At 55.1% G+C, this 21,191-nt stretch overlaps 1 protein-coding gene across 1 annotated transcript in view; it reads right to left on the bottom strand.

Annotated features, from left to right (window-relative positions):
- Nucleotides 1-237: 237 nt before the first annotated feature.
- Nucleotides 238-21,191, bottom strand: part of LOC114065823 (protein argonaute-1) — a 22,817-nt gene continuing 1,863 nt past the window's right edge. The window contains exons 2-19 of the mRNA XM_027900000.1: nt 15,733-15,916; nt 14,923-15,043; nt 14,612-14,793; nt 14,225-14,361; nt 13,990-14,124; nt 13,646-13,733; nt 12,441-12,588; nt 12,209-12,328; nt 11,318-11,440; nt 10,802-10,935; nt 9,421-9,605; nt 9,111-9,270; nt 8,878-8,968; nt 7,049-7,243; nt 6,787-6,921; nt 5,850-5,951; nt 4,860-5,059; nt 238-4,435 (exon numbers count right to left, since the gene is read on the bottom strand). Of these exons, the coding sequence (XP_027755801.1) occupies nt 4,327-4,435; nt 4,860-5,059; nt 5,850-5,951; nt 6,787-6,921; nt 7,049-7,243; nt 8,878-8,968; nt 9,111-9,270; nt 9,421-9,605; nt 10,802-10,935; nt 11,318-11,440; nt 12,209-12,328; nt 12,441-12,588; nt 13,646-13,733; nt 13,990-14,124; nt 14,225-14,361; nt 14,612-14,793; nt 14,923-15,043; nt 15,733-15,916 (2,549 nt within the window). The 3' untranslated portion in view covers nt 238-4,326. The remainder of the gene's footprint in view (nt 4,436-4,859; nt 5,060-5,849; nt 5,952-6,786; nt 6,922-7,048; nt 7,244-8,877; nt 8,969-9,110; nt 9,271-9,420; nt 9,606-10,801; nt 10,936-11,317; nt 11,441-12,208; nt 12,329-12,440; nt 12,589-13,645; nt 13,734-13,989; nt 14,125-14,224; nt 14,362-14,611; nt 14,794-14,922; nt 15,044-15,732; nt 15,917-21,191) is intronic.

Raw genomic sequence — 21,191 nt, 5'->3', positions numbered from 1 at the left:
TCGGATGACATTTTAATAAAAGGTAGAACTGGCTACTGTATTCCCAGAAGTTTTAAGCATGTATTTGTTCACTGAAGTGTTTCTCTCGTTAAATGCAGATCTGGACAGTGAGGGGTGCTGAATCCTCTGCAGTATCTGATGCAATTCAGCTCCAGTCAGCGTTTCCCTGTTTGTCCCCAGCCTTTCCCGAGGGAACGGGATGCGCATGTCCCTTCCCCACACGATGTGACTCAGGAGTGTCACCCCGACATATTCACATTGCTTTTATTTAGGTCTTCTGCCAACAGTTACAGGGTAACAGACACTTGGGACTGCAAAGTCGAAGTTGCAAGCAAAAATCAGGACCAAGGCAAAAAAAAAAAAAAAAAATCCACAAAGGCAATTAAATCAAATCCAATATAAATACAATGTTCTGGAGCTCTTTAATCATACTGCTTTCTTTAATAAAGAGGTGGTTATGATCTTACAGTATTTTCTTTTGGCCTAATCCAAGGATTTTGTTACTCTTTTTACCAGTCTTAATTCCACACATACAAAAAAAAATTGATATTCAACCTTTAAAATATAAGCCATATTTTCTTAATAAAATAAGTTTTGTGCTGCTGCTTGTTTAGTAAGTACTGTACATCAACTGTTCACGGCTATTTAACAAATGGACCATACAGAGTTCAAGCTAGAGCAAAAAAAAAACCCACGAGAAAAGTAACAACCCAAAGGGAGCATCCTGTAAACACCCTATGTACAGTCCCACACTTGCTCGTAGAAAGGAGGTACGAAAGGGGCTGGAAATCGAACACAAAAGCACTGGAGTCCTGGAAATTTTCTTTCACAACTATTGAAGTGCAAATCACTCAGGCAAGATATGAATTTCACTTGTTTATTGCTCTCCTGCTGTCTGGCTTCCCTTCCTGAAACAATCACATTCTTTTATTTCACACTGATTTTCCAAGAAGAAAACCTCCCGCGAGGCAACGCCGGGTGACACTGAGACATCGGCTCGGACACGCGCGGTCCCAGAACACCCCGAGCGCCCTGGAGCTGCGGGGAGAGGGCAGAGCAGCCCTCCCGCCCCGTCCCGTCCAGATATGAGATAAGGGGAACGACAGCGTTCAACAGGTAAATGAAAGCTACTCCTCTTCCCACAGAACTGCATGCACCCGGCGACGCTTCCAGTCGCAGACGAACTCGTGCGCACGGAGAAGGCAGAGGCTCGGGGCCGATCGGGGTGTCCGTGTGGGGCTTGGGGCTAACTACAGTCCTGGCATGTACCTGGGGAACACCTATCGGCTACGGCAGCAAAACGCACCTCAACATGCAGCTACTCGTTTGCACCTCGCACAAGAGAAGGGGGAAACGCCGGTGCCGGAGCGCGGAGAGGGCACGGTGCATAGTCCGGTACAGAAAACATGCGGGTCACTCCAACCTCTCTAAAGTTCTTCAGAGTGGAAACTGGGGTTAAAGGGCACAGCAGCTACTGAGTTTGGCTTTTTTTATTTATCCAAAACCATGAAAACCCAATGCAGAGGGTGAAATAGGGGCAGAACGCGATCTGCAAGTCAACAGCTGAGAGTTTCAGAAGCTGTGAAGCTTTTGTGTAGTTAAAATTGCTGTTAAAAGTAGGTGCTACATCAGCAAGTCTTCATTCATAGTTTTCTATGAACAGCCACCTTACAAATGAGTGCAAATCTTAAAGGTCCATTTTACATTTCAAGTCTCAAGGTTAAAAAAAATTGTTACAGAGCAACAAGCTGTTTCTGTAAATACCCACACTATCTCTTTTCAAATGGTTAAAAATGGCACGTGCTATGCCACAGCTACTAAAAGACATTTCTTAGTTCTAGACCCAACTAAAACACTAAAATAAAAACGAGGAACCAAAATCCCTTTGCCCCTCGCTGCAGAGCAGCAGCCAGGCGCGTTCTGGTGTAATGCTGGTGAACAAACTGATTTGCAGAGAGAACCTTGACCTTGACCCCGATTTTATTCTTAATGAGAAGCTTTCTAACACCAGGTGAGTGGGAACAGCCCCTCTGAGATCGCTTTGCTTTCAATGAACACAAGCCAGAGTTCGGAGGATGAGATGGAGGTGCTGATTGGTGTCACTATGCAGGCACTTGTGTAGAGGAATGTAGGCTTCTCATGTTGACACTTAGTGTTGATGCGTTCCCTACGCTCTAAAAGCCTTCCTAAAAGTTCCCTACCTACTGACCACGGATAGTTCCTGGTCTCCTCCTCGTCACCTTGAGGATATACAGCAGTGGAGGTTGACACAAGGTGCAAAGGAGAATATGAACCAAACACTGTGGTCTTGAGGAAAAACAGGACCGTGCTAAACGTAGGATCTTCACCAAACGTGACATCAGTGGGCTCAGCACTTTGTTTGCATAGCATAGTGATGTCTTCACCGTTCACAAACGCGTTGCCCCAAAAGAAAACGGGAAGAGTGAATTCCCGGGTTAGGACAGCTCAGCAGGCCACCATGACCGGTGTGGTTTTCATGAAGGCAAGGCAAGTTTCCAGGTCAGAGAGTACAAACCAAAGAGGTGTGGATGTGCTCCTGTCCACGCGGGCCGGGGCAGCGCTCGCGCGGGGCTGCCTGGGGCACGCGAAGGGCAGGAAAATGAGACCAGAGCTCTTCCCCGCAGAGCGAGCGCCTCGTCTGTCCCTTGAAGGAAGCACTGGGGACACTTTCATGCCAAAAAGCCCAGATAATCTGCCCTGCTGATATTGGTACTGAGCTGCCCCCACAGCCCCGCCGCCGTGCGTGCGGTCGCTGCGCAGCAAAACGGGCCTGAAAAGCAGTGACCAGGTTCCTGTGGGGAAAAAGGCTTTCTTTCCTGCTACAAACACAAATTCGGAGTTTCCCCCGTGACAGCAACAAGGATTTCATCATTCTAAGGAACGATCTGGTGTGCTTTCAGAATCAAAACCCCGGGCATGAGAGCAGTGATACCGTGACACGAAGAGCAGCAAAACTGAGCAGCAGAGAGAGAGAGGCGGGAGGTGCTGGAGGTGGGAGATGTGGTACGTCGGAAAGCAGCCAGCCCGGGCAGACACATGCTGAGTGCACACGGACCACGGGCACTGCGGAGCACCCGGCACGGAACGGGCTGCAGTCGGCAACTCATCGGACAGGAAACGCTGGAAAGCTCTGGCGTGAGCACACAGCCTCAGGAAGTGCGGGGATGTAAACTCTGAGAATGTTAATGACTTGTGGATTTTGGCAACAGACTCAGTATCATATAAAAATAATGTTTAGTAAAAAAATCCCGGTGTCCATCGTAAAAATTCAGGGGGGAAGGAAAAAAAAAAAAAAAAAAGAAAGAAAAGATGGATAGCGCTTTCTGTCCTCATGGGATGGAGGTGCCCCCATTTGTCAGAAACAGTTTTAAATAACAAGTAGTACACTGGAAACAAAAATGGGTCAGCAGCCATTAAACGTGTCCTGTGTGAAAGTGCACATCTTTCAATGGGGTTTAACCACCGTGAGGTCGTGATCTGACACAAACTGCAACTGAGGACCATAGAAATTAACTCCTTCCGATGGAAATATGGACCACCATCAAGACAAGATTACTAGTTTCCTTACAAGATTAAAAACATTGAAATTTTGCAGCATCATAGTAAGGCACTCACCCATGGAATAGTCTGTGACTGTTGCTTCGAGCGGCAGCAGCTGACTAGCTTGTAACACGAGGAAGACAGTTTTCAGTTCTGAGCTAAGTGCTAGGGTGCCTTACATTATCCGGGGGAAAATTACTTGGGAGGGGGGAGATGTTAGTGTTAGAATTCTCCTATAAACTAGCTGTTTGTTTTTTTTTTTTTCCCCTTAATCCATTAAAGCATCTCATAATCTAAAATATTAGTTTTATAAATCTAGTCTTCTGTTTTAAGGCTCTAAAAATCCCCTCCCCCCAACCCCCACAAAAAATACCTACCAGCGCCTGGTGGGCAACAGAGGACCAAAGCCGCCAGTTCACAGTCAGGAGTCTCTAGTATTGCATCTTAAAAAAGGAAACCTGCTTCCGCCTCCCGGGAGTTTTATCCCTTCCCTTGAATGCCTTCATGAGTTTGGTCAGGTCAAAATTTTGCAAAGCCAGAAAAAATTAAAAAAATAATCATCATCATCATCAGTCTCTTCCAATCCGACACAGGTGTTGGATCGTTCCGTCCCGTGGTGCTGGTCTCCTGCCTCGAGTCGACGCTGCCTGCCCTGCAGTGATTTCTCATTGGAAAAAAAAAAACAAGGTGTCCCAATGCTTCCTTTTTTGTATGGCTCCTACAAATCTGAAAGCTTTCTTGAGTGAGGTAACAAAAGTTAGGCTTTCAAGCAAAGTACATGGTACGTAAAGTGTCCTGATGAACCTGCACAGCCTTCGCCAAGGCCTGGGGGTCTCTGCCGTTGCTCTGTCCAGATATATGGCTGCCCTCGCCACTGAAAGTCAAGGAAATCACTGCATAATTATTTCATATTTTCCCCCCAGGAACACCGAGAAACTCCCCTGGAGGTGGGAGTCAGCTGAGTGCTGGCAGCACACGAAGGCACCTCACTGCAGTGCAAGGAGATGCCGCATGTGCCGGTGCCTGTGCCTGGACTGCAGAGATTCCAGCACCTCCAGGCAGCTGGGAATGCTCAGACAGCCCAGAGATGCTCCCGCTGGCTGGGATGAGCTCAGGATGGGATTTAACCCTCCGCTACCCCCTGCTCCCCCTGTGCTGGGAGAGGATGCAGCTATGTGCAGGTCTCCCCCCTACAAAGGCTGTGCTGCAGCACCACTCAGACACAGACACTTCCATGCCCCCTGTCCCCTGCCCATCCCTGGCTGTGCCCTCCGAGGGCCACAGGCTGAACCCCTCACCTGTCGTGCTCCTTGTCCACGAGGTGGTACCTGGCCCGGAATGCCACCAGCCGGGCGTAGTAGGCCGGGGCTGGGATGGACACGGAGCGGGTGCAGCGCACGTAGGTGTGGCACAGCTGGTACGTGAGGATCTGCAGCTCATCCGCCGTGAACCGGTTGTCATCCCACAGCACGTAGTAGTGGGATGGCCGGCTCGTGCCCTGGGAAGGAGGGGGGGCAGTGTGAGAGGTGCTGCCAGCACCCGGGCATGGGCAGCCACAGGCAGCTGCCTTGCATCCTCATCATCCCCACCCTGATCCAAACGATCTGTCAGACTGCCTGGGCAGGAGAGAGGCCTGTGCTTCCCTGATGTCAGAGCCCCTCATGATGAGGCAGGAAAGCCCTTGGCACTGAGGTACAAAGCAGCACTAATGCCACTGCCCTGTTCCCTGTGTGCTGCTGCTCCTGGAGCGGCACAGCCCATGGGATCCCCACCAACCCCGGCCAGCTCCTGCTGTCCGCACATGGGAGGGGAGGCCAAGCAGCCTCTCCTGTGAAAGCAGCTGCAGATTAAGTGAGAGCAGTTTTTCCAGGCCGGTTTCTGACTAATCTTGGCTGCCTGCAGCCAGGCAGCTGCAGAGCAGGCAGGGACGGCTGGCCCAGCTCTGCCGCCCACGGCCAGACAGCAGGTCCCTGCTGACAACCGGGCGCCTGGCGAGCCCAGCACGCTCAGACACCAGCTGACAAGCTGCTGAATTGGCTGCTCTGAAGGAGGAAAATCTCTCAGGAGAGATCCTTGGCTCCAAGAGAGGAACTGAGTACGTGCCACACAATGCAGCAGCAGTGCGGACCCGGCACCTGCTCGCCAAAGCACCGCAGTGGCTCCAACTGCCCTCGTCTCCGTGCCAGGGGGAGGCTGAACAGGGCTGGGACGCATCCATGAGAGCACAATCTGCCACACCAGCCAAAAAACCCAGCAGCACCACAACAGCCATCACTGCAGAGCGGTACCTGAATGCCTGCATGACTGCACAGGTAGAAGTCGAACTCAAAGGGGTGGGTGATGTTTGTATCCACTGTTGTTCCTGCTGGGATGTTCCCGCTCTTCCCAATCTACAGGGAATAGAAAGAGAGATCCAAGTGTTGGGTTATTTCCAGGTGCCCAGAGCACCATCCCTAACACAGCTGCCCCAGTGCAGGGTCCCCATGTCAGTGTGAGAGCAGCATGCAGAGCCACTCCCCAAGTGTCGGTTCCAGGGGGACAGAGGCAGCTCCTCCTGCTCTGCTCCCTGTGTAAACAGGCCTGCTGGCATTCTCTGCAGGCAGCAACACCAGGCATGACATGGAGACAGAGCCAACAGCAGGGTGAGGGTTGGGCATTGGCCCATCCTACTGCAGAGATGAGGCTTAGGTGAGCAAAACTCCAGGGTTCTCTGCAGAGCATGTGCTGGAGTCTGTGCCACAAGATATTGGGGCTTTTACATCCTGATCAGAACAGTCCTCAGTTCCCAGGATTAAATCTTGCTGCTCTAACCAGAGCAGTCTGGCTAGACTCGATCTAACTACTAAATTCAGATGACATCTAGGAAAAGCGACAGCCTCAACGTTGCTGCAGAGCACACACAAACAAGCTGTGAGCAAGGGGTTATTCAGCCTGTCACGTCAGCAGCTCCAGCTATCACCAAAACAACAGATGTTTTCAAGCTGACAGAGGTTATTTCAAGAGTCACCAGGATCATCAGCACCCAGTAACTCATAATAACAGCAAACAGCTGGCTGGGGTTCTAGAGGCAGCCTAATCCACGTGGCTGTGGGAGTCCAGCGAGCAGCACGTTTCATTCAGAACAAGCTCTCCCTGCCAGCAATGAGATTCCCCCTTGGCAAAGCCAGGGCTGGCTCTTCCATCAGACAGGGATGAATCAGCTGCCTCCCACCCCATGGTGCTCACCCTCTCGTTCTTGTCTGCACAGAAGAGACGGGTGTGATGCCTCTTCTGGACGACGATGTAGGTGATGCCAGGCTGGTAATCTTTTTCCAGTTTGATGCAAGCGTCTCGGATTGCCAGGAGCTCATAGTGAAGGATCTGGAGAGACAAGGGCATGCAGAGCGTGGGGATTCACCACCACCCAGCTGTCTCCCTGGCACCCTTGGGGAGCCCTGTGGGAGTTGGTGCATCCCTGCTGCCCGACGGAGATCTGAGGGGTCCTCACCTGGGGGAGCTGCCCCTCGGGAACACCATCGCGGTAGAAGATGATCCTGGTGGGTTTGAAGCGGGTGGATTTGTAGAACTGGATGAGGAGCTCCCTCACCATGTAGGACAGGTCCTCGATGATTTCCTGGCGCGGGCGCTGCACGCGCACCGTGGCACAGTACCGGCTGGGGTGGGCGTCCATGCTGCCCACCACCTGCAGCGACAGGCCAGGCCCGAGCGTTACACCGGGGAGGGCAGACGGGATGGGAGCATTCCCAGCCTCCACCTGCTTCCCCCATGCACAGCTGGCTGTGGGCAGAGCACCTGAGCTCACAGATCAGATGGCACAACAAATACTGTACAGACAACCAGCACTCAAAAGGGACATCCCTGGTCGTGGCCACATCCCGGTGTCACAGTCTACCATGCCCTTTGCAACATTTATGGGAATTTTCAGCAAGACAACTTGGGCTGGTGCCATGGAGTGAGGTGCCTGTGGGGGCTGCTGCTGCTCTGCCCACTGGTGAGGGGAACAGGACTGCCCCAGACAGCCACGGGCTGCCCGAGGACACGGTGGGTCAAGTCACCACACGGCAGCCACCGAGCAGGGAGTTTCCATCACAGTGGGTGCAGTGCAGGGGACACCTCAGAGACGTCAGAGCAAGAGGCCAAGAGCAGCCAGGCTCGGCTGTGACACAGGGGCAGGGGTGCAGTGTGAATCAGGTGCTGGCCCACCCTTGGGGACATGCCCAGCTGTCTCACTCACCACACCCGGCCGTGACTTTGTCATGTGCCCCACGTCCCCCTGAGCAAGGGGGAAGTACCAAATATCCCCCCCATCCCAGCAGTGTGAACCTGCTGCCCTTCCCCAGTGCTTTCACTTTTGCTTCACAAACAGCTCTGGGGTCGGGGTGCTGCACTGGAACCAAGGTGCACAACAGAAATAGTTCCTCCACCCGTGGGACCCCCCTTGCCTAATCAGCAACACACCAAGGACAAGGTCAAGTCCCTCTGAAGGCTCTTTTCCTCCCCCGCACCTTCAAAAATGCTTTCATAAAAACTAAGAAAAAAGCCCCAGTGGTCCTGCACAAACCACAGGAGATGTTTTCAGAGGGGAAGTGTCGCCGCCAGGAAACAGACTGTTCTGTCCCACCCACACCTACAGCAAACAGCCCAAAGCCTTTCCCAACCCCTTCTAATTAAGAAAAAACACTCCTCCAAAGATGCATTTGCATGCCAAAGAAAACCTGAGCTGTGAGTCCTGGAAAGTTAAGAACTTAATAGGAAAATGCTGACGTGCTTAATTAAAACAGACTCTGAGAGAACTTGACACTCTCCTGTGCTCCAACGAGCAGCGTCTCCCAGCCTGAGAGAGGGCATGAGCTGCCTGCAGTGCCGCTGGCACTGAGCAGCACTTCGCTCCTGGATGCTCATTTTTCATTTGAGGAGAAGGCAGGTCCTCCTTCCTAAAAGGTTCAGAAGCCCAGTCCCCCCAGTTTCCCCTATCTCCAAAATCCCAGCTCTCCCACTGGGGAAGGTCCCTCCAGGGCTGCAGCTGGACCAGGATGCTCTGGGATGAGTTGGTGCAGCTCGGAGCTCCCCGCACATCACCAGCCCCATCTGGTGGCAGCTGCCAACCTCTCCCCGGGTCTCCCCAAAACTGCAGCTCCTCTGACGAGAGGCAGAAGAGGATCAGGGAACCACCTCCCCAGGAATGGGATGAAACACCCGACAGAGCACAGGGTCACCCCAACAACTGTCACCATGGGGACAGCAGTAACACAGCCCCCTCAAGGACAACAGTCCCATTCCAGCTCCTGCATCCCTGCAGGGCTTTGGGGCACTTACAGCTGTTATGGAGGGTTTCTTCCCATCTCCTGCCGGTGGGTGAGTGACATCAGCCCCAAGAAAGATCACTGGCTGCTGAAAGACAGCAGAGCTGGTGGGAGAGCAGAGAAAGCCACGGTCAGCCTTTGGGGCCATCTCAGGGTGATGCAGGCCCCCTCGGAAAGCCAGGCAGGCAGCACCACCAGGGACTTGGAAACAACCCCAAAACTGTGAGAGGCAGTGGCAGTACAAACCGCTGGTGAGGCACAAGGATGTTGTTGATCCCGCCAAGCTTGACGTTGATCTTGAGGCAGAGGTTGGAAAGGGTCTGCGGGGAGGTTTTCACCACGTTCTTGACCTGGACACACTGTGTGGCCATTCCCAGGAGAGTGTCCCCAACACGCTTCACCTCGGCTGCGGGCAGAGGAAGCAGATGAACACATGGGCAACCAGCACCACACTGCTTCCAGCAGCACCCTCAGGAATGCAGAGAGAGAGCACTGCGGGAGCCAACCCTGCTGAGCCAGAGCAAAGCCCTTCTCTCTCTGCTCGCCCCAGACGCACCGTACACCGGCGTCTTCCCAGGCAGGATGACAATGATGAGCTGAAGCCCCGAGTAGGTGTTCTTGAGGTGTCGGAACATGGGCTCCACACTGTCTGCACCCTGGGCGTACTTGCAGAAGCAGGGCTGGCCCTGGATGGGCATCCCGGCGTCCTTGGAGATCTTGCGCAGCTGGTCTGTGAAGTTCCTGTGCCGGGAGGAGAAGCCATGAGCCCCGAGCCCTCCCGATGGCAGCTGCGCCATCCTGGCACCGAGCACGGAGCCCCTTGGCCGAGGGCTGCCCGTGGGACACAGACAGGGCCACCCCAGCACCCTGTCATGGCTCTACAGCACCCACCAAGTGCATGGGACCAGCACGTGTTAGAGCTCACCTGCCCCCTCTCTGTGCCCTCTTACCCATGCACTGACACTTCCTGACACGACAGAGCCCTTCTCTGTTGGGAACCTGGAGGAGCAGAGAACGGAGCTGCTGCCTGGGACAGCTGATTTCCAGGTGATTGCAAAGCTATTACCAGCCTGACAAAGTGCTCAGCCAGACTCTGGATTTTTGGATTGCCAAGGATGGACTTGATGCAGTAAGAGCCAGAGGGAGCTGCACCAAAAGGGGCACGGGACGAGCGTGGTGTCACTCCCACCTGCACCCAGGTACTGCAGACATGGACACTCTGAGCTGTTCCAAAACCCAAACTGAGCATGCCAAACACCCAGAACAGGCACAAAAAGTGCTTGCCTTAATGCATCCACTCTCAGTCAGGAGAAACAGAGGCCCCCATCAGAATCCAACACCAGAGTGACCATTTCCCTAAATCAAATAAGCTGTCACTGCCCTACATCACTTCACTACAGAAGCAGTTTCTCTAAGCTATCAAAGCTTTTCAGAAAGCCCAAAACTCTCCACAATAACCCATGGGAACTTAGGATGCTTCCCACATGAAGTATGTTATTTCAGATAGATTATTGAAGAAACTTTAAATCAAATATCCCTCACAACCCGTTCTCTCTGAGGAGATTCAGCTAGTAGAGTTCAAATACAGCTTTAGTGCTGACAGCATCAGCCCACGATACTGGAGCTCCCTGATGCAAAGAGCAGACCTAGGAGAGCCTGACTGGCAGCTCACAGGTGCTCACTCCAACCTGGCAGCTTTGGGATGGCTCAGGGACTGTTTGCAGCCAGGACAAACAGCCAGGCCCTCGGGATAAACCAACAGTGACAGGAACTGAACACCCCAGATCAGACTGGTACCATGAGCAGTGGAGCTCTGTGCAGCTCCAGCACCGATCATGCTGGATGTGCAGCCCCAGGCTGGGAGCAGCAGGGTGGCCACAACAGGAGCCATGGCCCCCCCAGCTCCCCCAACCCACACGGGCTGCCCCCTTCCTTACTTCAGCACCTCCTCTCGACACTGCTTCTGCGGGGCAAAGCAGGCAATGGCCCAGACTTTGATCTCAATGCCGTTGTAGAACTGCTTCCCTCGCATGTCCCACACGCCCTGGTTGGGAGTTGCAATGGCCCGGTTCTGCAAGGCAAACAGAGGGTCAGAGCACTGCAGCCTGCCCAGCCCCGCAGCCCCAGAGCCCCGCACGGGCCAGGCTGTGCTCCCTGTCACAGCCTCAGCTCCTCAGCAGTGATGGGAAACTCCCCCGACCTGCCCTACCCTGAGCATCCCTCTCCCCTTCACCTCTTGGTTTTGTCACCAATGACTCTTGGCTACAACTTCCAGACCAGTTGTATTGCAAAAAACCCAAAAGACACAAACCCAAGGTACCCTGATAAAAAATTCCAGCTCTAACCTACAAACGTGAAGGTAAGACAAATTTTGTTGAGAAGCAGCGTTTTCAGGGGTCAGACAGTATCTCCCTCACAATGCAGCTGAGCCCAGGCAGGGTAGCCTTGCTTACCCGGCCTCCATACTGCAGGATGGGCGCCGGCAGGACCCGCCCCGTCACCTCCGTCATGTCATCCTTCACCTTGATCCCAAACTCCTGAATGTACGGATCCAGGTTGTAGCTGGCGTTCTTCATCTGCAGAGGGAAGGCAGGGCCATGGGAGGGAGTGAGACCAACTGCTGCATCCCAGGCAGTTGCAGCTGGCTAGGAACTGTGGGCACTTGTGGGAACTCCTCTATCAGGGGAGGGCAAGCGGGTTAACACAAAGGCCCAGACCCCATCCTCCAAACTGACCCACGGGGACCTGATTTTGGAAATCACTGACCAATGCAACTGAGAGCAGAGCCTGCTCCTGAGATTTAAGGCTTCAACAGGAGGGTTCAGACTGGAGAGATTTATCAAGAGTCCCAGAAGGAATATCAAATGTCTCTGGCTTTGAAAGCCCCGAGACAGCCGTTTGGGGAACAACAGCCCCATTAACCAGCGGCCAGGCACAGAGTTCCTGTACTGCAGCCCCACCATGCACAGCCCCATGTACACCCACACCCGGGGGCATTTCTCTAGTTTGTTTCCCTATTTTTAGTTCCAGCTCCCTTTGGGTCAGGTTCCATCACCACTGAATTTGCCATACATGTATTTCTACGGTCACTTTGAGCTGGGCTCGCCTGTGCCAGTGTCCACTACATGCAGGCACCTGTGACTGGAGATTCACTGGGAAGAGGGGGATAAACCCACTCCATTAACCCCACCAGCACCTTCTGAACAGGTCACAGCTCTTCAGTGCAGAGCAGCACTTCAGTGCAGAGGAGCAGGACCATGGCAAGGTCCATCACGGACACGGCGCCGTGTCCTGCCCTCGGAGCCGCAGCCCCAACACGTCCCCCAGGGACTCGTGCCACGTACCAGTCTGCTGATTTCCTCCTGCCTGTCTGGGGCAGACCTGGCTGTTGCTTTTATCATGGTTGATGTTTGATTGTCTGTGAGCTTCTTGATGCACCTCTGCCCAGCCACGATGTTACACACCTGCACAGGAGGGGACAGCACGTGTTGGGGACAGGTGAGACACAGGGGACCAGGGCTGAGCACAGCACTGGGGCCCTGCAGCCAGCCCCAAACCAGAGGAGCCAACACTCACCTCCAAGGGCAGGTACGTGTGTTTCTGCTCCTGGCCGACCTGGAGACAGGGCAGGTGGGGGTATTTCAGCTGCAGGTTGTATTTCTGCTTAAAGTACTGAGCCACTGTGCACTCCACAGTCTGACCGCTCTCCAGCTGCAGAGGGAACCTGGCAGAGGGATGCACCTACTCAGAACAGACACTTCCAGGCCTCAGGCACCATGTACCGTGCCTGGGAAGGGGGAGCTGCCAGGCTCCCACCCTCAGCTGCCATACAATAAAATAAAAAGCATTAGTGTATTTTCAGAAATGGAGTCAGGAATACTCTGACCTCAGTGTGGGACTGAGGTCCCTAAATAAAGCTCTCCCTCACTAATCCAGCTAATCAGGGCAAATGTTTATTGCAGGACGTGCCACACATGCCACAGTCAGGTACGGAAATACAGCACACTGGCACTTGGGAGGGCCTGTGTGCCCAGTGCCCTCTCTGTGAGCTGAGCTGAGCTCCAGAGATGGGCTGACTGGCCTCTCCCAGCATGGGGCACTAGCCCTGGGGTGGGCAGAGTGTGGGGGGCAGGAGGGAACATTTCCCTTCAAAAATACAGAAGAAATAAATCAAAATTCCTGGCTGCAGGGCTGAGGGGTGCCACAACACCTACAGCCAGAGCGTGATACCCAGTCTCACCCAGCACCAGCTGCTCCCAGCTCCATAAAGAGCTCCATGAAAATGCAGAATTGACTTGATATTCTTTATGGAGGCAAAATTAGACAGGAGAGCCAGGTACCCTGGTGAGGCACCACATTCCTCCTGCGCTTGCCGAGCTGGAGCACAGGTGACGCCGAGGGGTGCCGAGGCCCAGCCTGCTCCCAGGCACATGCAAATAATTCCAAGGCAGACACTCGCGTTATCCCCCGACAAAGCCTCTGCTCTGGCAGTGGCTATTTTAAGAAAGAAGAAAACCAAACTCGGAGGTAAAAACTAGGACAATTCCTGGCATGCCAGCTCCCGCCCGCCGCCGCACTGCGCCTGCCAGACACAGCATCCTCTGTGCTCCCACCTCCCTGCATCCCGCTCTGCGCGTGGCACGGGGCTCCAGAGCCTCCCACGTGTCTCCTTTTGCCATCAAAAGCTGGAGCTTCCTGTCCAGCTCTCCCTAACGACACCAGCAGCTGTTAACAAGGAGAACAGCGTGGATTTTTCCGAGGGCACTGCCCACCCGCCTTACGTCTGATGGCTGGCCGGACGCCGGGTAACGTTACACACGCGGTATTTCCTCTTCATCTGCCCACAGTGGGTCACCTCCACCTTCAGACCTGAAGGGACACAGGGAGACACAGCACAGTCATGGTGAAGGCAGGAGCAGTTCCCCTTTGCCCAATTCCCCAAAGGCACTGCCAACACCTTCCTTAGCTAACCCCCCACTTGCAGACAACCCAGGGAGGCAATAGTGCCCCATGAGACATTTAAAATGTGCAACCCTTGTACCCCCCACCTCTCTGCAGCGGCTGGGGGGACACAGGCCATAGCAACTCTCAGGGGACAGGTCTCAGAGTTCCCCGGGGGCTCTACCTTTGATCTCCTTGGTGAAACGCACTCTCTGCGAGTCTGTCAGGGGCTTGGGCTGCTCGTCGATGTTACGGATGTCCAGCACCTCGCACATGAACTCGATGACAGGCTGGGCCTTGTAAAAGGCAGTGGCTGACACTGTAGAACAGACACCACGATGTGTCTCTGCACCCCACCAGCCTCCCCAAACACGCCCGGCCCCACCGCTGCAGCTCCCCAGCACGAGAAATAACGTCACCATCGATATTGAGCATCATCTTCCACATGGCAGGCCGGACTGACTGGTGGAAGCCGAACCAGACCTCCCTGCCCCCTCCCAGGGGGTGGTAGTAGCCTTCGGGGGGGGAGAAGAAGGAGCGGCCAACAGGAGTGTACCTGTGAACGGGGGCACACCACGTCACCCAGCGCACACCAGCCCTGTGGCATCACCCCCAGCCCCCTGAGCCAGTGCTCGCCCCACCGGCTGCACCACCTTTATTTCTTTTCCAGGAGCACCCAGAGATGCAGCAGGCACGGCCACCTCCTCCCAGCAACCGTCAAGGCCAGTCCCAGCCACAAGAGCCTGGCAAGGGCAGTGGTCCCCTTCCCTCCCTGGCACAGCCTCGTCGCCCCTGGGCACAGGTACCTCATGGAAGCCAGGTGCCTCATGGCAACATCCAGCGCCTGGACAGACTCCAGCGGGACAGGGATCTGCCCGCTGACCAGGGCCTCGTGCAGCATGCGCCAGCTCACGATGGCCATCCATTTGATGGAGACCTTAAATATCCTGTCCTTGCCTTCCCCAGGGATTGTCACCTCAAAGTCAACCTAGATGCAGGAGGGAAAGGAAAGTGACCGTGGCATCCCCTCAGGGACAAGGTGGGGTTGTGTTCTGCTGGTCCTTCCCTGGCAGGAGGGAGGTTACACTGCCCACACGGGGCTCGCCACCCCTCTTACCCGTTCGTTCCCAATGGGCAAGGCCGTGACCGTGTAGATGTTCTTCTTCCCATCATAGACTGGTTTTCGGTCACCGAAGATCTGCGGTTTGAAGTGCTGCACCATGTACTCCACAACTTCCCTACACAGGCAACAAAGAGGGGCAGGGAAGGGAGAGGTTTGTTTTGCCAGTTTCTTTACATCCTGACACCTTCTATGACCTGTCCCCCCAAGCAGGAAAGCCCCTGGGCAAACGGCCGTGTGCTCTGCCCCACAACCTGGTACACAGGCTTTGGCAGGAGTGTACATGGCACGGGGGAAGGCGCAGCCGCCAGAGCTGCTGCAGACCCGCTGTGAGCGCTGGGAGGGAGCGACTCGCTGCCCAAGGCATGTGCAGCATCTGCTCGCCGGCCTTCGGGTCACAGAGCTCCCTGGGCCGTGGGGGCAGGAGGGAACAGGCAGCAAAACTGCACATCAAAAAGAAAAACAAAGGAAAGTAAAGTACACGATGGCCTGAGGTCCGGGCTTGCTATTTTTAAATCAGGGATTGCTGCCAAAATAACACAGCTGCTTTGGAGCAGCAGGGACCGTGCTGAGGCTCCGGACCACTGAGGCTGCCGGGGAGGAACCAACGCTGCTGCACAGACATGGCTGGGGGGGTCCAGCCACCCATGGGCACTGGGCAGCACCCTGACCCTGCCACTGCCGTGACCCAACCACAACGTAACCCTGATGGCTTCCATTGCAAAGACAGAGACAGGCACTTATGGAGCCTCCACAAGGAAACTGGAAGCAGGGAACAAGTGCCAAAACCTCTAATACTTGCCTTACCTGTTGACTCTGCGGGGACATTTGTCGGGCTTGATATCCACTTCATAATGATACACATCGATCTTGGGAATGTCCACTTCAAAGTAGTTGGCCAAGAGCTTGATGGGCTTCCCGACGGTTCCTATCCCGGGCCGACGCGGCGCCTGAAACACCTGCTGCAAGGGGGGCAGGTATGCGCCTGCAGCTGCGGGAGAGAGCACGCGTCAGGAGGGCCCAGACACACAGACCACACACAGTCACAGCGCCCTCCAGCACCGCATCCCATGCCAGAAGGTCCCCCACTACCCCTGCTCCTGGCAGGAGTTGGCAGTGGAAGAATTCAGAGCAGCACAGGAAGCAGCTTCCCTGGGCACTGTCTGGGGAGCACCAGCACCAGCCAAGCCATCAAAAGGCAGTGCTACAGCAGCCCCACCACCTTCCTCAGCACCGGCTCTGGCACTGCCTCCTCTGATGGCAGAGCAGCACCGGCTCCACCTGCATGGAGTTGCACGTCTAGCCCTCTCCAAGAGGATGCAATTCCCTGGATACTCTGTCAGCAGGGACCTACAGACACGTGCGTTTCCCCTCCATCCTCCAGCAAATTCCGACTTGCTGCCAGAGGGAGATGCCAAAGAAACAGGAAACACATTACTGCACGTGTACTACAGAACTCTTGAACTGCTGGGTTTTGAAATAAAAAACAAACCCAAACCAATCCTAAATCCCCACTTCAAGTAGTGTGGGAACGCATAAAGAGGGAGACACCACCAGTTTTTCCACAATTCCCATTACACAGACTCACTAAGAAGGCTCTGGAGACATGGGATAGCACCAGTGCATGGCCACAGGACTGAGTGGTGTTTCTAAGCCAACAGCACCCTCAGACTCAAAGGTATTTAAAACACTGCCAAAAGAATTATGCCACTGCTCTCTGAGGTGAGCCCTGTCCTCCCCGCCCCATTCCCACTTTGCCCATCTCCACCCATCCCAGTTTGCATCTTCTATGTGTTCCTCAAGCCCCGTGAGGTCTGGGCCAGCTGGGCCAGTGTGGGGAGCACGTGTGGGGGTATTCACAGCGCTCCATCTGCACAGCCAACTGTCCACGCCAGCCCCAGACAGCGTCCCAGCTCCACTTCAGCCTCCTGAACACATGGCGCTTTTAGCACCCCTTTCTCCTATCCACTTTCTTTTTAAACACAAATTTCAATTCCAGACTAAAAATACCAGGAGCAGAAAAACAGAAGGAGCAGCAAACTAAGCTTCAAATTTGTTTTTCACTTTTGTAACCAACCTCTGCAAGACTTTTCCTGCTGATGAAATGCCAGACACCAAGGGGATGGGACAACGCTGGGGAGCATCCAGAGGCTGAACTGCAAAAGTTAATGCTCCAAAGCCAACCTCTGCTCGAAAATCTGCCCTGAGCCTGGGGCTAACCTGGCCCCAGCACCTCCTTGGGCAAGGCAGCATGGGACCTGGAGGAAGGTGGGGATCCCTGAGGGCACTGCAGGGCTTGGACCCTGCAGGTACCCGCAGCTGGCCCGGGACAGGGTGACTGCCAGACCCCCCAGACAAACAGCTGCACTCTGCTCCGGGGGCAGCTCATTTTAAGGAACTGACTTTCAGATGAGTTGCTCCCAATGTAAGTCATGTCTCCACATGACTAACATTTCTTGGCAGTGGCCAGCTCCCTGCCTGCGAGCTGATGCATTTTTAAATCATGGTTCGCAATCAAAGAGGTATTTGCCAGCGCTGCGGGAGCCTCCGGTCCCTGAGTTTGAGTGAGGAACCACATAGCCCATCTGTGCAAGACCTGCCAGGCCACAGCAGCCCTCTGCTGCCTTCCCTGCAGTCACATCACAACCAGCACCTGCAGCTTCTCCTCCTCTGGAACATCTCATCCCCAAGATGATCCTGACAGCCATGTGTGAGCAGGACATCCCCACGCATGCAAGGGATGCAGAGTGGCCACAGCTTGGCAGCTGCCCTGTGGCACTTGGGTGCCCTAGAGGAGCTGAAGCTGGTTTGGCACTTTTTGACCTTTTTATTTTTGACCTCAACACACGTTCCTTGAATGTGACAAGTGCAAGCAGCAGCCACAGCACCTCCAGGATGTGAGCCGAGCTCTCACCCAGCCTTGGCTGCTCCAGCCCAGGTGAGAGGGACCCCAAAGCCCTTTGGTGAACACACAGGTTGGGTTCATCCCTTCACACACCACATTCCTGCCCCAGGGTGCTCAGGGTCCCTCCACGATTTGCCTCAGTGCAAATCCTCCTGAAAACTGCCCTCTGCCTGGCTTGAAGGATGCTGTACCAGGGAATCCCGTGGCATCCCTGGATACCTCCCTGGGTACCTCCCTGGGTACCTCGTGTCCACAGCCCTGGCTGCAGCTCAGAGCAGCAGAAAAGAAGAAGCAAGAAGAAGCCTCGTTAAAAAGTGACCCAAAGTGCATGAAAACAGGGGGGCTCCTGTAGGTGGGGGGGCTCCTGCATACCTCGACTCTCCATGGCAAAGCTGCACAGGCTCCCACTTTGTCATGTAAATGTGGTCGCCGGGGCCGGGGGCTGCGGGGCGAGTGTTGTTCCTGCAGCACAATGCGGCCAGTGAGCGGGATGAAATCCGCTGCCATTAGGAATTCCGCGGCCCGGGAGGAACCACAGACTTTCGCACACAAAGCCGTGCCCTGGGGACGTGCCGGCGGCGGCAGCATCGCCGGGTACCGCGGGCAGAGACGGCGGCGAGGGCAGCGCTGCGAGGTGAAAGCAAGTTTGGGGTAATTAGCGCTGGAAAACGCTTTGTTTCTGTTATTTATTGTAACAGCTGGGGAACACGACCCACTGCCCAACAGCTGCCTGCGCCGGGCGAAGCCGCCGGTGGGACGGCATGAAATTACCATGTCATTGAAATCCTCTCCAGCGCCGCATTCAGCCGAGGGGCCGCGGGAACGGCGCCCAGACAAAAGGGAATTTTATTGCGGCGGCGGCGGCGGGTCCGCGCCGGCCCCCTCCCCGCACACCCACCGCCAAAATACAGCCGGGAACCGGAGAGCACCAAACGGGGCCCGGCACCACAAATACCGCCACACATGTGGCTTGGCCCAACCTCACCCCGAGCCATCTCCCACCTTAAACCACCCCAGAAGCTAAACCTGGGAACTGAAACCCCTATCGGGGGGCACAGCAAGGGGCAGCACCAGCAGAAAAGGCCAGTGCTGGTGGGGTGAGCAACTGGCAACCGAAATCTCCAGGCTTGACACCTTCAAAACCACTGGCTCTAAGCAGTGCCCAATGCCATCCTATGCATCCCAAACTTCAAAAAGCCCCATTTCAGCTCTGTGAACCCAGACATCACTGCCTGCTCCTTCCCGAGTCCCCTGAGCACCCCAGGATCACGCAGCTGTGGGTGCTTTTGAGTTTGACACCAAACCGAGTTCCAGCAGGCGATGCCCACGCAGGGCAGAGGCTCCAGCTGCAGCACCAAACCCGTGTGTGCACGAGAGCCCAGCTCCTGAGGGCAAGGCCAAGCTGTCCAAGCACTGCTCCGGCCTCATGTCCAGGTAGCTGTGCCCAAAATATGAGCCAACACAAGCTTTCCTCTATTTTACCGTGGTACTGACTTCTGAAAGCAGCCGAGTTTTGTAGCCTCAAATCAAGTGCTGCAAAGGGCATCATTGTGCCAAATCAACCCTCAGCTTCCCGCCTGGAAATCATGGGTGGCAAAGCCCAAAGTGCAAATTATAAACCTGCCTGGCCAAGGTGGGTGTCCCTTGCGGCCCTGCACCCTGGCAAGCGCAGTGCCACAGCCTGGGCCAGGGCAGAGCAAAGCTGTGGATGCTGTGACAGAGCACAAGGAGCAGAGCAAGAGCACCACCAGCTCCATCATGCAGGGGCTGCACTCCAGCTGCGCTGGCTCCGGAGAGCAGCGAGGTGATGCCAGCAGTGTGGTGATGCCAGCGGTGTGGACACATCTTGACCCTCAGTACCACGAGCCAACACATGAGGGTCCTGCCAAGCCAGCCCTGGGTGTCCAGCAGCCCCACAACCCTCTTTTCCACCCCTCTCATGAGCTGTGAGAAGCCAACACAGCAAGTGCCACCACCCCTGCTGAGCACACCGGGCGGCAGATCCAGGCTGTGTGACCCCAATCCAGGAGCCCGGGGTGCCCCCTAACAGCGCGTGGACTGACATCCCCTGCCAGCCCTGCGGGGTCTCCCACCGCTCCCACACTGGCCAGGCAGCAGCCAGGGACACACAGAGCCAGGAGCCGCAGACAAAGGCGGTCCCCAGTGCTGGAGGGACAGGACAAAGGCGGCGCCGGCTCCTCTCCATGTCACACCGCGGCCCCACAGCCGCTGGATCCCAGCGGAGGCTGAACCTCGCGCAGACCACCCGGCCCAAGGAGCAGCTCCTCTGCCTGATTTGCCTTCCTCTTCGTGTCTGCCATCTTAATAACTTGTCTGTGTTCTGTTCTTCCTGGGGTTTAGGGACGGGCTGCAGAGTGTTTAGAGATAAACCCTACGTGCTGTGTCTCCAGGCAAGGTGCTTCTCCCGGCTTTGTTTCTCGGCCTAATCCGTTCCCAGAGCCAGGCACACGCGATTTCGTGTTTCCTGAAGATAAAGAGCCCCAACAGACGGAGCAGCTTTGGGGTTTTGCAGGGTTCAGCACAGGAAGACAACGGTTGAGATTAACAGCCTTTAGGAAGTTTGTGAGGGATAAAGAAAACTAAAAGTTGGGGGAAAATAAGTGTAGTTTTTAAAACCATCATTTCTGTGAGCCTCCCTGAGCGGTGCCTGCATGTCCCAGGTTTACCTTTCCAGGCATCTCCACGTTGGGCACATCCAGGCACACACCAGTTTCTGCTTTATTGCCCTGACAGGCCACAGCACTGTCAGAGCTCACATGTGAGGCTCAGCCCATACCTGGGGGCTGTCACAGGCAAAGGGGTGCCATGGCACAGCAGGATCCACAGCGGCTGCGGTGACACGGGGTTTATGTGCCCCCTGCACAGAGGGTGACACAGGTGGGAGCAGACATCCTTCATCCAGACTTGGGTACGGAAAGGAAAACTCCCAAGGGTGCAGCATCAGAGCCCTGCTCCCAGTGCAGCCCCCCCCATGGCCAGGGGGATCGAAACCCAAACCTGTTCCCCAAGTGTGACCCCATTCCATCCAGGAACTGTTTCAAAGCAGTTTAAGAGCATCAGTTCGGGATGGGGTAGGAGGGTGCAGGTGCCCAGCAGTGTTATCTGCGTGGCCCCGAGGTGGCAGTGCCGCTATCGCCCGAGGCGCCGGCACAGCCCGCGGTGCCGCCAAATCACGGCTTCCAGAGGCCATAAATCAGCCCCAAACACAAAGCACCAGCAGCCAGAAGGTAACACAGACACAGCGAGATCTCTGTGCCAGACTTAAAGTAAATACTGTAAGAAAGGACCAAAGTTTGATTACAAACATGCAGCAGGTTTATGTCAACATCTCACCGGGCCT

The sequence above is a fragment of the Empidonax traillii genome, unplaced genomic scaffold (assembly GCF_003031625.1).
Source record: "Empidonax traillii isolate 1590-97213 ecotype Southwest subspecies unplaced genomic scaffold, ASM303162v1 scaffold700:size438121, whole genome shotgun sequence".
NCBI classification, from domain to species: Eukaryota; Metazoa; Chordata; class Aves; order Passeriformes; family Tyrannidae; genus Empidonax; species Empidonax traillii.
The sequence above is the reverse complement of the archived record's forward strand: the minus strand, read 5'-3'. Positions and strand labels throughout refer to the sequence as shown.